Here is a 14,835-nt window from a genome sequence, read left to right as displayed (position 1 = left end):
AAATATTTATATGTAGAAATAAAGAGATTTAATAGTACATTCCACATATGGCTGTGGTAAAAATGTTACCACAACTTTGAAAGGTTGTGAATCGCCTCTGTAGATAAGATTAAATATAATTAGATGACCACAGGGTATAATTTTTTGATTGGCTGTAAATGAACTGCTAAAACTAAAATGTTATAACTAGAACGAAAGAAAGTTACAACTATAACATCAGTGTTTATTTTAAAATAATTTATATATCCTCTGAATACAAAAAAACATTTTGTTAAAATAACGTCTTAAACTAACACACCCGCCTGTTCTTAAGTAACTAACTGCCAATCAGAAACCACGAGCTTGCGAGTTACCAGGCAGATTATGTTAATATATGCAATGCGGCCATCTCTGCAGCTACCATTCTGAGGTAAGAACAACTTGTACGTTTTCCAGAAAATTAAAGAAAACCCGGGACTGATTAACGACCCGTTCTGTAGCTCGATCGCTTCGTAGTCTCTCTGTTACTGTACATTAAATGTGCGTATTGTTTAAGCGTAGCTAAATCGGTACAAAATGTATTTTTTTCTGTAGGTCTCTTCAGATGTAGCCGTTGTTGTTAGTCCCACCCAAAATGGAGCCTGTTCTTCCTTGTTCACAGTAGACTTGAAGGGCTGGACTCAACTAGAAATGGGGGACGGGTGGGTCTACCCAAATAATTCAGGCCCTTAGCGCTTCAAAACCAATGTTCTTAAAAAAATGTAAAATGTGGTCCATGTCATTCAGCTTGACAAGTTATGTTTGTCTCAAAGTGCGGCCTTACATTGGGACTATATGAGCGTAATGCTACTGTAGCAGTGCAGTATATGCCCGGGTTTCTACAGCACTGGTTTTTGTGGTATGGTCCGGTTGGGACTGAGAACCTGCGGGGTTAAAATAGGGGGGAATTGAATCTAATATTGATTATACCAAGTAGATTTCTGAATGACTTTACCGAGACATGATTTTTCACCGTGGTTTTTGTGCCGATGTGCGGTTGTATTTAGACACAGTTTTCCGGGCGGCCTTGCCGGCAAACCGCCTTTTCCCTCGTACCCCCGCTGAGAGTCTTATGTGTCCTTTCTGTGCACGAAGAAACATGCTGCCTTTATTTTGGCTTGCATGCTCTGTCACCCGAGCGAAACGCTGTATGGCGAGCCAAAATTTCAGCTTCAAACGGCCTATGGGCTCGAATCTTTTTCCATGTAGCCCAAAAGTGGCTACTGCAGTACTCCATTGTTGCAGCTTCACAGCTACTAATACAACGACAAGTATAATATGACATGGATGAAGGTGTGACAGACACCCATTCATAAATATACTTAACAATATTGACATTTCTGTAGAAAAAAAAAAAACTGCAAAAAATTTAATTCTGAATGCTAGTCTATGATTTTAGATGTCAAACTACCAATGACATGAGCGTCTCCCCTTCTGTATTAGCTATTCTATTTATCATTATGTTTTGTTATTTTAATTAAAATAACACAAATCCTCTTATCTCTGTGGATTGCAGACACCGCGGCTGTCTAAGGAGGGAAGTTATCGTTGTGGTGAAAGGCCTGGCACCTTGCTGCCATGGAGACCAAGCAGGAACCCTCAGCAGTGTGGAGTCAGACTGTTAACAGTGACTCAAGCAACGGCACACAGGTCCACCTACAGCAGAGTCATACAAACTGAAAAGATGCAAGATGTATAATAATAATAATAATTTAAGCATGTTAACAATTGATCTTTTGCACACACCCACTTTCTGTCAGCTGGCACAGGTGGCTGCTAAATCGTCAATTCACCATTCACTTTTATGGAAAAGAGTGACCCATCTAAAAAATGTTTCCTGCTCATCAAATCAGATGTAATATTGCTGCAGATGGTTCAAAGCTTTTGTGTTATGTATACACATGTTGCAGGTGCATTTTGAAGGTGGCACTGTGGCCCAAATAGTGTACAGTGGGGATCAGGCAGACAGAGGACAGCAGCAGGTGGTTTATACAGCAGATGGAAACTCCTATACCTCGGTAGAGTCTGCAGAGCACACACTGGTCTACATACACCCTGCAGATGGCACTCAGGTAAGATGGGATATTATTCAGAGGAGAGATATTTTTTATCTGACATTTTAGGCATGTACATGCCATGTGTAAGTAGGATGATATGCCCTGTTAGGCAGGCAGTGTTTGGTGCTTAATACAAACAGGACACAATGTGTTATGTGTTAACTAGGCTCCTGTTTTATGAGAGCCATTCTTCATGACTTATATAAGACAGTTTGCAAAAAATAATAATTATAATTATACTTTGGCCATATTCGATATAGCCAAAGTTTCAAGTAATGCTGTTGATGTCCAAGTATTCTCTGTGAGACAAAAGTTCAGGTATCAGACCGCTCTAATAGCTCAGATTCAGGTCATTTTTTTTTTCATGTCTTGGCTCTGTGGTGTCAATTTGGACAGATATGCCTAATATGGATAAAACAGACAAACAAGCCAACTGTTTAAAGTTAAAGAAGGTTGAAATAAAAGATGGTTTCAGGCAGTGGATGGATGGCGGCGTGTTCACTTAGGCCATGTGCTGACAACATTATTCACTGCAAAGTACACATACTCACCTCATTGTTCTTTCAGACCGTATTTGCTGATCAGCCACAAGTGGCTTACATTCAGCAGGACGGTACAACTCAACAGGTGAGTTTATCAGCTTTTTTCAAATTACCTGCTCTCTTTGCACCACATTGTTTTTAGAGAACCCCTAACCAATTAAATGTCGTTTATAGGTCACAGTCCTACTGCCTGGCGGGCAGAACATGAATGCAGCCAATCTGCATGTTCTCAGTAATGTAGCTGATGCACCACAAGCTATCCTGGAGCCGGTTTCCCAGGTGAGGATGCATTGTTTGTGTGGAGCTGTTTAGCTTTTCAAACAAGTAAATAGCCTTTGTCTGCTTTTGTTTTTAACATCCATTCAGGTACAAAGTAGGGAAACACAAGCACAAACTGTTTCATGAATGATGAGCTTCATCTTTCTAATTGACAAATTCAAGCAGAAACATTATTTTGTAATATTATTACCAGTTATTGCTGTAACCAGATGCATGCAGTCTTTCTTTTTCTACTGACATACTGCACTGCATAAATAATGACATATGATGGATTAGCAACAAAAATCATCCTGAGAAATCTCACTAGCTAACGTTTTCATTTCAGCATCAGTCCCTCAAAAAGAATATAGAGAAATGTTTCCTGACTTTAAAATGACTACGTGATTAGTTTTTACATGTTTGGAAGACCTATAAACAATTTTAACTTGTGTAAAAATATCAAAGAATGTTGTTACATTGTTTGGAATCCCCCCCACCCCCACAGGAGCAGTTGTCTGTGTCCAATTCTCTCACCTCCATGGGTGACATTGCAGACCCTCCTTCTAGTCCTCTTGGGGCCACAGACTCAACAGACGATTCTGATGAAGATGAGGATGAAGACTCTGAGATGGACGACTGGGAACTGCATCAGCCTCAATCATTTAACCCTCACAACCTCTGTAAGTTAAGTGTTGTCAATAAAAGTCCAATGTTATGGTTATGCTTCCTCATATGGGTTGCCAAAATGCCTTTTTTAGATTTTAGTGAAAGTGAGTTTCCTTAAAAGGTTTTCAGTTAGATTTTTTTATACCTATTGGTGGTGACTTTGCTCTTATTTTTGTGGTCTGTCAGGGTGCGAGGAGTGTAATATTGCAAACCCCTCAGTTTGTCTGAAGCACGGTCCTCTCCACCCCATCCCCAACCGGCCGGTGATGTCCAAAGCAAGAGCCAGTCTTCCTCTGGTCCTGTACATTGACCGCTTCCTGGGCGGAGTGTTTTCTAAGAGACGCATCCCAAAGCGCACACAATTTGGTCCTGTGGAGGGGCCACTGGTTCCACAGAACGAGTTGCAGGACCACTACATTCACTTGAAAGTAAGTAATCGCTGCACAGCACTGATATTTACAACATTTATTTAATTGTATTTTCTTGCACTGTTCTAATGAAGAAAAAAATGTAAGTGAGAATTCTGGGAAAATACAGGGTACCACAAAGTTTTTATGTCTATATAAACAGCTCCTAAGCAGGGATTTAAACTGGATTGGTGATCTGTCTTCCTTTTTTTTTAACTAAGGTGTGTCTGCTGGATGCAGAGAAGGATGGAGAGAAGTCTAATGACATGTGGTTGGACCTTTCTGATGAGGACAGTTGCAACTGGATGATGTTTGTGAGACCTGCTCAGAATCACCTAGAGCAGAACTTGGTGGCCTACCAGTACGGCTCAGAGATATTTTACACAACTATCAAGAATATCCAACCCAAGCAAGAGCTAAAGGTCAGTGTTGTTCAGAGCAGAATGCATTCATTTGAGTTTGATTTAACTGCTTTAAGAGGCCGCAAACCAGAACTAATAGGAGAGTCAATCAGTGTGCAAAACATGAAGGATATCTAAGGAAACTACTGGAATCTGTCTTTTTAATGAGATTTTCCATTGCAGGTGTGGTATGCAGCATCATATGCAGAGTTTGTAAATCAAAAACTTCATGATGTTACAGAAGAAGAGAGAAAAGGTGAGTCTCAGCTCTCCGTCCTTACTGTTCTTAATATTAACACCATGCCTCTGTCCTGCTTATTTTAATCGGAAGTATTAAACTATCAGAAAGGTGATGTGTTATTGTTTTTGTCATGGTTCCTTCTGTTTCTCACTTTCTCCTGTTTCTACAGTGCTTCGGGAGCAAGAGAAGAACTGGCCTTGTTATGAGTGTAACCGTCGCTTTGTGAGCTCTGAACAACTGCAGCAACATCTCAATATGCACGATGACAAATTAAACTCTGTTACCAGGTAAAACTTTTTTTTATCACCTTATCTCAAATTGTTCTTTTTATTTTTAATGCATTCAGCCCCAATCACGTCTTCGCTCTTGTTCAAATCGCACAGGTCTAGAGGCCGGGGCCGAGGAAGAGGCAGGAAGAGGTTTGGGACAGGAAGAAGACCTGGACGCCCACCTAAATTTATACGTTTGGATCCACCAGTAGATACTAGTGGAGAGAAGACAACAGTAAGTGGCGCATTAATACATGCTGTGTTGATTAATGGAGTAGGTCAAGATTTAACACTGATTTGAGATATTTTATAGACAAAGTGATTCTTTGGAAAGTTACGGATTAAGATATTATGAAGCAATCATTTGAAATCCTAATGCATAAAATACTTGTTTGATGAGACAAAAGTCATTTGTACTTTTGTCTTAGAGCAAAGTAAAAGAACTAAAATGTTAACTCATCAAATCATAACATTAGTCAAAAAATGCTAAATAGGGAAATGATGAGTAGGAAGACTAAATGACAATATCCCCTTTATCTTTTTATTAGGAAATGCTCGAATTGACAGAGAAACCAGTGGAAGACCACGCAGAGGGAGCTCAGAATGGGCTAAAGGTGGTGGAGATAGAGTCAGAAGGGGAGGTCGGGACAGAGACAGAGAGTCAGCTTATACCTCCTGCTGGGGAACCCGTTCCAGAGTCTGTAGCGCCGCCCCCCAGTACAGACCTGCCTATTCCATTAAAGGAGGATCCGGCACAGAGTGTCCAATCAGATGCTCATCTCACATCGCAAGACATGCGTCGTGCCAAGAGAATACGGGTAAAACTGGAGATTCTGTCTGCTGAAAGGCAACATTTACCTTTTCATTTAGCTTATGTGGTGCCATAGTGCCCATGCTTGCTTTACAACAGTGTGTCTCTCTTCCTCAATGCCTGCTTCCCTCACAGATGGATGTGCAGGTAGGTGGAACCTGGAGGATGAATGAAAAACGCAAGGTTCAGGGATTCCTTTTGTCATTTTCCATAGTTTAATGTTTTTCTCAGGAGATACCCTCCTCTGGCACACTCCACTGCATCTGTCAGCCTCTTTGTGTGTCTTAGCTGATTTCAGAAAACATTGCTGAGCTATCTGCTAGTAGATCTCTGTCTCTCTCTTTTGCAGAATGCAGCGCTGCAGCATCTTTTTATCAGGAAGAGTTTCCGTCCTTTTAAATGCACCCACTGTGGGAAGGCCTTCCGGGACAAAGACAAGCTGGAACAGCACCTGCGAGTCCATGGTCGGGAAGCCTACACCTTTTCCTGCCACATTTGCAGCAAGAGCTTCACGACTGATTCAGCCCTGGATGATCATCTCCTGGTGCACACAGAGAATCGCTCCTATTCTTGTCTCCTGTGCCCAGAAACTTTTGAAAGGCTGGACCTGCTCAAAGACCATGTAGGCGTCCATGCTGTGGATGGCTTCTTTGCTTGTCCTACGTGCAAGAAGACATTTAGTGATTTCATCCAGGTTAGTGAAACAGTGATTTTTAAATGAGCTAACAGCTAGCCTTCAGGGCTAACAGAATTTGTTGGACATGACCTTAGCTAACGTGTGACATTTTAGCTGACCAACAATTGTACAGCTCTGACCTTGTACCTGAAATACTTTTCTGTTCTTGTTTAAAAAAGTCTTTTGTCATACAAGGTGAGATGAAAAAAAAAATCAGACTCCACCTGCTTTTAACTTTGGCTACAGTTCCTACGACTTGCTCCTGCTAGAATTTTATTTTGAAGACAAGGAAGAGAAAGAAGGTTGTTTTCACTAAATATTTGCTCCCATGGTGTATGCGTGTGTGTGAATGCTAGATTTAAAAAGATAAAAGTGCTGTATGGATGTTTGACTGAATAGTAGCAAGTGTTTTGAGTGCTCAAATTATGTAGAAAGGTGCTATATAAGTTTCATTCCGTTTACCTGAGCCCATTTTAGGCATGAAATCTGTGGTTTTGTCTGTGCTTTCACACGGGAGACTCAGACCTCATCACTGGTGATTTTCTTCGACAGGAAGGTCGGGTCGGTTTGACAGAGAATTTCATAATTGTTCCTTTACTTGAGTTTGAGGTCATGAGTGAAATTACAAGGTGTCAGAATGAGACCTTCAGGTATACAAGTGTAGAGCATCCAGAGCAGGTTGTTGCTGCAGAAAGAGAAAACCTTTAAGGGGGCAGTCAAATTTAAATCAGGTACAGCTTTTGGTTTCATGGGCATAGTCACTAAACATGTTGATCGGACCTACTTTCATGTCTATGGTTTGCAAAGAATAAACAAAAAAAAAAAAAGGTTTGTGAATTAAGCCATATTAGCCTATAAAGCTATTTGAAATAGCCTCATTTTTTTGTTTTTTAATTCTCCTTACAAGCAGCTCTAAACAGGCGGATTTAAAGCTGAATGTTTTCTTCAATTAGTAGGTCAAGGTTAAAGATGGCCCATTTCCAAGCACATTGATGTTTTTGTGACTAAAACGTTTAATGCTGTTATGAGGTTTCAGATGTCTTTACAGACATATAGACACTCAGTTCCAGACCACAAACTATGCCTTTCTTTAGGTAAAGAAGCACATCCGCTGCTTCCATTCAGAGAAGAACTTCCAGTGCCCAGACTGTGACAAGGCCTTCTGTCGACCTGACAAGCTGCGTTTGCACATGTTGCGCCACTCTGACCGCAAGGACTTCCTGTGCTCAACATGTGGCAAACAGTTCAAGGTAAGATTAAAAGGAACAGCATTGAGAGATAACACTTGATAAGGTTAGTTTATAGTTATGTGTTCTAATCTGACATTTTTTTGTCATAAGAGAAAAGATAAGCTGCGGGAGCACATGCAGCGGATGCACAATCCTGACAGAGAGGCCAAGAAGGCTGACCGGATCCACCGCTCCAAAACCCTCAAACTAAAGGTCCCCACCACTGACTTTGAGAGCTTCATGTTCAAATGCAGAGTGTGCATGATGGGATTCAGACGCAGAGGAATGCTGGTGAGCTACAACTCACGGAGAGATGTTAACCTGATATTGAATTCCAGTGGTCGTGACTCTTATTCTTCTGGTTACAGGTTAATCATTTGTCCAAGCGTCATCCAGAGATGCGTATTGATGACGTGCCTGAGCTAACGCTGCCAATTATCAAGCCCAACAGGGACTACTTCTGCCAGTACTGTGACAAGGTTTGTTAATCCCCCCCCCCCCCCCCTTTCTGTCCACAGGGAGCTTGGGGATGGACTGATTTGTTTATTTTAAAGTATAGCCTGTTGTCCATCTATGCATTTATCAAATCGTGGTTGTGGAGGGGCTGGATCCTTTCTGGGTTGTCATAGGGCAAGTCACATCAGTTTGTTTCTGATGGCAAGTAATCAGCTTTCAGTCTCATATAAATTGAGTTTTTAAACCAAAAACAACAAATTATTGGATAATTCTTCTTTCACTACCAGCAGAGGTGTTTTATGTTCTTAGTTTTCCAATATATCATCGGTTACATGTCTAAATACGTTTATTTGGCGCTTAATAGATTTTTGAAAAAGATTTTCAAAAGTTGCCATGGGAAACAACAACTAAAATAACTTCATGTGTCCACCTCGGTGTCATTTTTAATCACTCTTAACTGGAGCTAAAGCCAATAACTACACCTCATCATTGCCATTGTTTTATCTATGAGTAAATGCCAGGTGTACCAATTCCCACTGGAGTCAAGCGCCGGATATTAATCGGTGCCAGTTTGTTTGTATTCAGTGTGAAAGGGACCTAAATCTATCAAATGAACTGATCTCTGCAGGTGTACAAGAGTGCTAGTAAGAGAAAAGCTCACATACTGAAAAACCATCCAGGGGCAGAATTGCCTCCCAGCATCCGCAAGTTACGCCCAGCTGCTCCTGGTGAGCCAGACCCTATGTTGAGCACACACACACAGCTGACAGGTACCATTGCTACTGCACCAGTCTGCTGTCCACACTGCTCCAAACAGTACAGCAGCAAGGCAAGTGAAGTTTTATCAAAGAAGAAATTTGTTACCATAGAGATTGTTTGTAGTATCACAATAAGGTGTGCTTTTTTTTTTCTTAGACTAAGATGGTTCAACATATCAGGAAAAAGCATCCAGAGTTTGCTCAGCTAGCCAACACCATCCCGACTACAGCAGTGATCAGTAGCACTCCTGCAGTCATCAGTACAGATGGAACCACAGCTGAGGCTGTAGTGGTAAGAAAAGAAAAAACAAAAACATAAGGAGGATATTGCCTTACATGGATAAATGAAAAGTTTGCCTATAGGAAATTTCATAATATTCAATGTATGGATTTTCTTTTCTTCACAGACCACAGATCTGTTGACCCAGGCTATGACAGAACTTTCTCAAACACTAACCACAGACTATAGAACAGCACAGGGGGATTACCAGAGGATCCAGTACATTCCTGTCTCCCAGGCAGGAGGTACTTTGTCCCAGCCACAGCACATTCAACTTCAGGTGGTCCAGGTAGCGCCGGTAAGCATGAAAGTCTAATCTACATTATTTAAAAAGTTCATAGATGCTTAAGAAGCTGATAATCTCGATAGTATGCTGCCTAAAAGAATGCAGGTGTTCCATAAACTGCCCACATGCTGGTGTAAACTCAGGTCTAGTTCCAGAAATGAGGCTTGTATATGGTTACCTGATCAAAAGAAGAATTTTCTCTCATTATCTAATTAAGTTGACGTTGTTGATTTAAGGGTTCAAACTAGCAATTTTGAAGCTTTTGTTACTTTCTTTGTGGTTTTTGAATTTGTAATTAGAGCTGAAAATAACTACCAGCTACTGTGAAAATTCTGGAAAATTGCTGCTTTTAGTTGTTTTTGCTTCTAAAGAACCTTTCAGTCTTTGTGTGTGAAACTATGCAAGCAAAATAGTTACAGTGTTTGCTATGTATCAGTTATGTATAAGTAATATTATCTGTTTTCCAGGCTTCCTCCCCACATTCCCAGCACCCAACAGTAGATGTGAACCAGCTACACGACCCTCATGGTTACAGTCAGCACCCAATCCAGGTGCAACACATTCAGGTTACTGAGCCCTCAAGCTCTGGACAAGGTGCCACCCAGGTGAACCCACACTGACTCTGGGGATAATTTTAAGCTAGAGTAATTAGTTATTGTGTTTGAGGACTCATTTAAAACAAATAAGTAGTTTGTGTGACAAGTTGTTTTGAAACTTCAGTGTATTTGGGTAATAAGGTTTGTTTCTGCATGTTAGTGAAACCCTGTAAGCACCATAATGTTAATCGCGAATCTCTTTTTCTGATTTTCAGGTTACTGGTCAGCCCCTCAGCCCCACCTCCCAGCAGACTAGTCAGGAGCTGAGCCCTGCCCAACTGACTCCTGTCACTTTAGCCCAGAGCCACACCCTCCAGACAAGCAGCACCCAGCAGCAGGGGACGGTGCAGCACGCTTACATACCGGGAAACTGGAACTACCGAGGATACTGTAAGTACCATAACCAATCACGTGCCGTATGTTTTGATGCTTCTGTGCTCTGTGATTACCAGTCAAATCATAAATTCCTGTTCTTCCAGCATCTGAAATCCAGATGATGGCACTACCTCATGCACAGTATGTGATAGCTGAGGCTAGCACTCCTGTATCTGGAGTCAGCAGCAACCAGGTGAAAACGGTGAGTGAATTTGATATTTGTTAGATGAAAATGACAGTTGAATTTGGCTTTGTACTACACAATGAGCACATGTTTTTATATTCAGTGCTCCATACTTGAAAGTGTTGCTTAACAGTAGATGATGCTTCATAATTTACAGTTAAAAGCTGGATTATGTAAATATGCTGTAAAAATAGGAGGCGGAAACTTGAAACCTGCTTTTTCCTAGTCAAAGGAAAAGAAAAAAGATTTATTGTATAACTTGAAATGTTATCATCCCAACAGACACACTACGTGATCTCTGAGGGTCAGACTGAGCTTGAGACGAAACAGGCTCTTCCTCAGAGCACAACCCAGACACACACCGAACCACTGGAGCAGCAGCCGACGAATCAGCAAGCTACCACACAGTACATCATCACCACAACCACAAATGGTAGTGGCACCAGTGAAGTTCACATCACTAAGCCCTGAACTGTGCAGTGATGTTACTTTGCAAAGCCAGTGCAGACTCACGGACTAATCCTGCATGTTGTCCACAGCAGCTTGTACGCACATGAATTAACAAATACCTTGTCATGTGATCATGCCACTGTCACGTGTGTATATACAGAGATGAAATGCATCAACACAGTTTTATGTGTCTGTAAAGTGTTAAATGTTGTGTTGCAAGCTGCCAGAACTTTGAGAAAAATAAAGTCAGTCGACAGTAAAAAATGTGATGCTTTTATTTTGGACAGATTATAAATAAAAAAAAACAAACCCTAACCTAAATACATGTTTTAAAAAAAGATACTGGAATTGAAACTGCTAATACTTGACTTATTGAAGTGATGGGAAGCTTCTACAGATTTGATATCCCATTTTGCATATCTGTAATTTTGCACACATACCTTAAAGTATTTGTAAAAAATGGAATAAATATTCCAAAATGTCAGAAATGAGTCATGGTCCTAACACATTTGTTACATGTTATCTGTTATCCTAGAATATTGTTGCTCATGTCTGGTATGATTTTACTCTGTTGAACTCTGTTACTTTTTGCTATGTGGTTGTTTTTATTTTACAGTCTGGACTGACTTGATAATCAGAAATTTCCAGTGAGTCATTTTACTCATTATTTGTCTTTGTTACCATACCTCTGTTTAGTAAAGTAAATACAAACTGTTCCATTCTTTGAAGATACTCTATTGACTTTAGATGCCAGTTGTAATTGTCGTAACCTAAATGATGTTTGGTTTTATAATGCAACGTTCTTGGAGATACAGTTGCTGTTAGACTTTAAATAATCTGGAAATAACCTGGAAACCTTGAACAAGACTGCAGACATGTATTATAACTATGAGGAGCTTTACTCCATCACTCCTGACTCTGAAATCCCAGAGAACCTCCTTTATTTTTAGTATCTTTCTTATTGAAAAATGATCCAATGAAGACATTTTACACCACATATTAGAACACAGTTAAATATACACTCAGCAGACACTTTACTAGGCACAATTGGTTGGACCCCTTTTGTCTCAGATCTGCCTTAATTCTTTGTGGGATAAATTTAACAAGGTGGTAGAAACATTCCTCAGAGATTTTGAGCCACATTGATTGAGATTGAGACAATTAGAGTTTTGTGACTTATACTGGTGAAAGCAGCCACCAGAAGATGGTTACACTTTAATATTGTTCAATGTAATATTGTTCAATATTACATTCACTAAAACACAGGTGTCGAACTCCAGGCCTCGAGGGCCGGTATCCTGCAGGTTTTAGATGTGTCCTTGCTCCAACACAGTTGATTTAAATGGCTAAATGACCTCCTCAACATGTCTTGAAGTTCTCCAGAAGCCTGGTAATGAACTAATTATTTCATTCAGGTGTGTTGACCTACGGTTATATCTAAAACCTGCAGGACACTGGCCCTCGAGGCCTGGAGTTCGACACCCCTGCACTAAAACAATATATTACAATATAGCAATTAGTACTTGCAAGCATTTGTTTTTGCAAATGCAGAGATCAGTCTGCAAAAGACAGCAGCAAAACAGAGAGTAGGAAAGGCTTTATGTGTTTGTTTTACGCTTAAAAGACACTTGAATATAAAATTATTTATTTAACATAACCAAGACACAATGATCACTAATAAATAGATGTCACGTGGCATGGAAGATACATGGAAGACTTATCTTGGCCAGCTTTTATTTCCAGTAAGTCAAAGGTGACCTGAATTAACTGACGATCATCCCATGCCAGCCAATCAAGGATTGTAACCCTCCGTAAAAATCAAGGGTCCACCTTAAAATGGGGGGAAAAAATCTGAAAGAAAAGCAATAACAGAAGGCAACATTAAAACGGCTACCACACACCCTGGCCCTCAAACGAACAAAATCCCCCCCTTACCAAATCCAATTTTCCTTCCATTTCCTTCCCGCACACTGTCAAAAAAATAAAAATAAAATAAAAAATCTGTAAAAACAGAAGAAAAAGCCTGATCACCTGATCACACACACCTACAAAAACAAAGTGAGTTTATGTTGTGGTTGTTTAGTTTTTCAAGGTGTGTGTGTTACTTTAATTATAAACTGCTCATGTTGCAACAGAATGCTGTTATGTGTATGCAACTCTACATGTATTATAATCCTTTGTATTTGTATTTTCTTTTTTTAGCTTAAATGTAAACAACAGCAACATATGTCAAACCTTTTCCTCTACTTAAAGTTAAACAGCTAGGACAGAGAATAGGAGACATCTCCCAATCTGTGTTCTTTAACTGAAACAATAAAACAAGTGGAGAGCAGTGAGTGAAGGAGCAGGGCTGAGTGAGCTGGAGGAAGAGCTGCAGCTGGAGGAGGAGATCAAACTGATGTATGAACAGGACTCTGCTGAAAAAGGTGATATAATCAAAACAGATTTTTTGATGTTGTAAAAAGGCATTGATCAAATGCATGGTCTAAAAGTAATGTCTTCAGTAGACATCTTATACACTCTACACTTAGGCTACGTCCACACATACTCTGGTATTTTTGAAAACGGAGATTTTCCGTTTCCGTTTTAAAAAATAATCCCGGAAAACGCTGCTAGGAACATGCCAAAGCAACAGGTGGCGATATATTCCTAACCATGCAGAAATGTTGCCCAATCAGAAGTCTAGAAGCCTCGGTGGGAAATAGTAAACAAAGCTGGGGCATAGAAGCAGAACCGATAGTATGTGTGGAGGGACAGTAGCTGTGTGTGTATATGTAAGCATTTAAACACTGCAGAGAGTACAATTAACAGTAACAGTATTGTAGAAATTAATTTCACCGAAACAACGTGGCGCACAGTGTGACGTCAAAAAAGGCGCACACCTTTGACACTGCGTTTTCTCTGTTTTTCTGTCCACATATAAATGCAAAAACAGAGTTTTCAAAAATATCCACCCTGGCAGGAGTTTTTAAAAATCTCCGTTTTCAATGACCGAAAACGCCGTTTACTTGGACGAAAGGTGCAAATGCTCCAAAAATACCCAGGTACGTGTGGACGTAGCCTTAGATCCACTTGCCACTGAGTATTACGGTTATGGGCTGGGCCAAGGCTTAAATTATTTCCTGGTAGTATCCAAGGCCTTGGGTGTGGCCAACTTGCCATACTTCTTAGGCACCTTTTTCATTGCACCTTTCTGCAACTCTGATAGTTGTCTAACTTCCCTCCATGCTACCTTGATCTTGGCCTCTAGTCTCCTTCTCCATGGAGGGTACTGCTCCTTGTGGCTATCAGTGATGGGAATAACGGCATTACACGTAACAACGTTACTAACAGCGTTACTTTTTTCAGTAATCGAACTAATTACTATTCCTATCATTACAATGCTGTTACAGTTACACAAGAAAATGCGGTCCGTTACTATTTTTCAACAAACAGACGGTTGAAGCTGTGTTCAGCTTACTGCATCTTATATCATTTGCATGGAAGTAGCTGACTACATAAGTAATCTGGACGCTACAGTTTTAAGCAGCTGTGCGCGCTCCTGCAGACCGTAATCACGATCACTGTCTAGCACAACACCTGGAGCTCAGGGGGCAAAACAATTGCACGAGTGCTGCTGTTTGACTGAGGAAGAATAAAGTAGTCGTGGTAAGCCAATCACATGACCACTTAAAGACAAAGCAACAAGGTGATATATACCAGTTTATAAATTGTGTTGATAGGCCATGTAAAACCAGAGTCATGATAAACAATATATACGCGGCGTTTTTTCCTCAATAATTTTGTCATGTTTACTGTCTAAGGACAGAGCTAGCAAGCACTCTCTGCTTATGACCAAAAAAACCAACCAAACAAACAAAAAAACAGGAAAAGTT

At 40.4% G+C, this 14,835-nt stretch overlaps 1 protein-coding gene across 2 annotated transcripts; it reads left to right on the top strand.

Moving 5' to 3' along the window:
• The first annotated feature begins 253 nt into the window (after window positions 1–253).
• Window positions 254–11,201, top strand: prdm10 (PR domain containing 10). 2 transcript variants are annotated; one of them, XM_085184362.1, is made up of 24 exons: window positions 705–1,311; window positions 1,535–1,668; window positions 1,929–2,090; window positions 2,643–2,702; window positions 2,792–2,896; window positions 3,381–3,555; window positions 3,728–3,969; window positions 4,170–4,370; window positions 4,533–4,605; window positions 4,760–4,877; window positions 4,974–5,094; window positions 5,408–5,677; window positions 5,806–5,817; window positions 6,020–6,364; window positions 7,441–7,596; window positions 7,687–7,866; window positions 7,944–8,054; window positions 8,660–8,860; window positions 8,947–9,081; window positions 9,197–9,367; window positions 9,823–9,960; window positions 10,167–10,341; window positions 10,431–10,528; window positions 10,793–11,201. In XM_085184362.1, exons 2-24 carry the CDS (start codon window positions 1,597–1,599, stop codon window positions 10,979–10,981), a joined length of 3,510 nt encoding a protein of 1,169 aa, XP_085040488.1. In that variant the 5' UTR covers window positions 705–1,311; window positions 1,535–1,596; the 3' UTR covers window positions 10,982–11,201. The 2 variants fall into 2 exon arrangements, with proteins under 2 accessions (XP_085040489.1, XP_085040488.1); XM_085184363.1 differs by lacking the exons at window positions 705–1,311; window positions 5,806–5,817 and adding an exon at window positions 254–409.
• The last annotated feature ends 3,634 nt before the right edge of the window (window positions 11,202–14,835 follow it).

The sequence above is a fragment of the Neolamprologus multifasciatus genome, chromosome 14, assembly GCF_963576455.1.
Source record: "Neolamprologus multifasciatus chromosome 14, fNeoMul1.2, whole genome shotgun sequence".
Lineage (NCBI taxonomy): Eukaryota > Metazoa > Chordata > Actinopteri > Cichliformes > Cichlidae > Neolamprologus > Neolamprologus multifasciatus.
The sequence above is the reverse complement of the archived record's forward strand: the minus strand, read 5'-3'. Positions and strand labels throughout refer to the sequence as shown.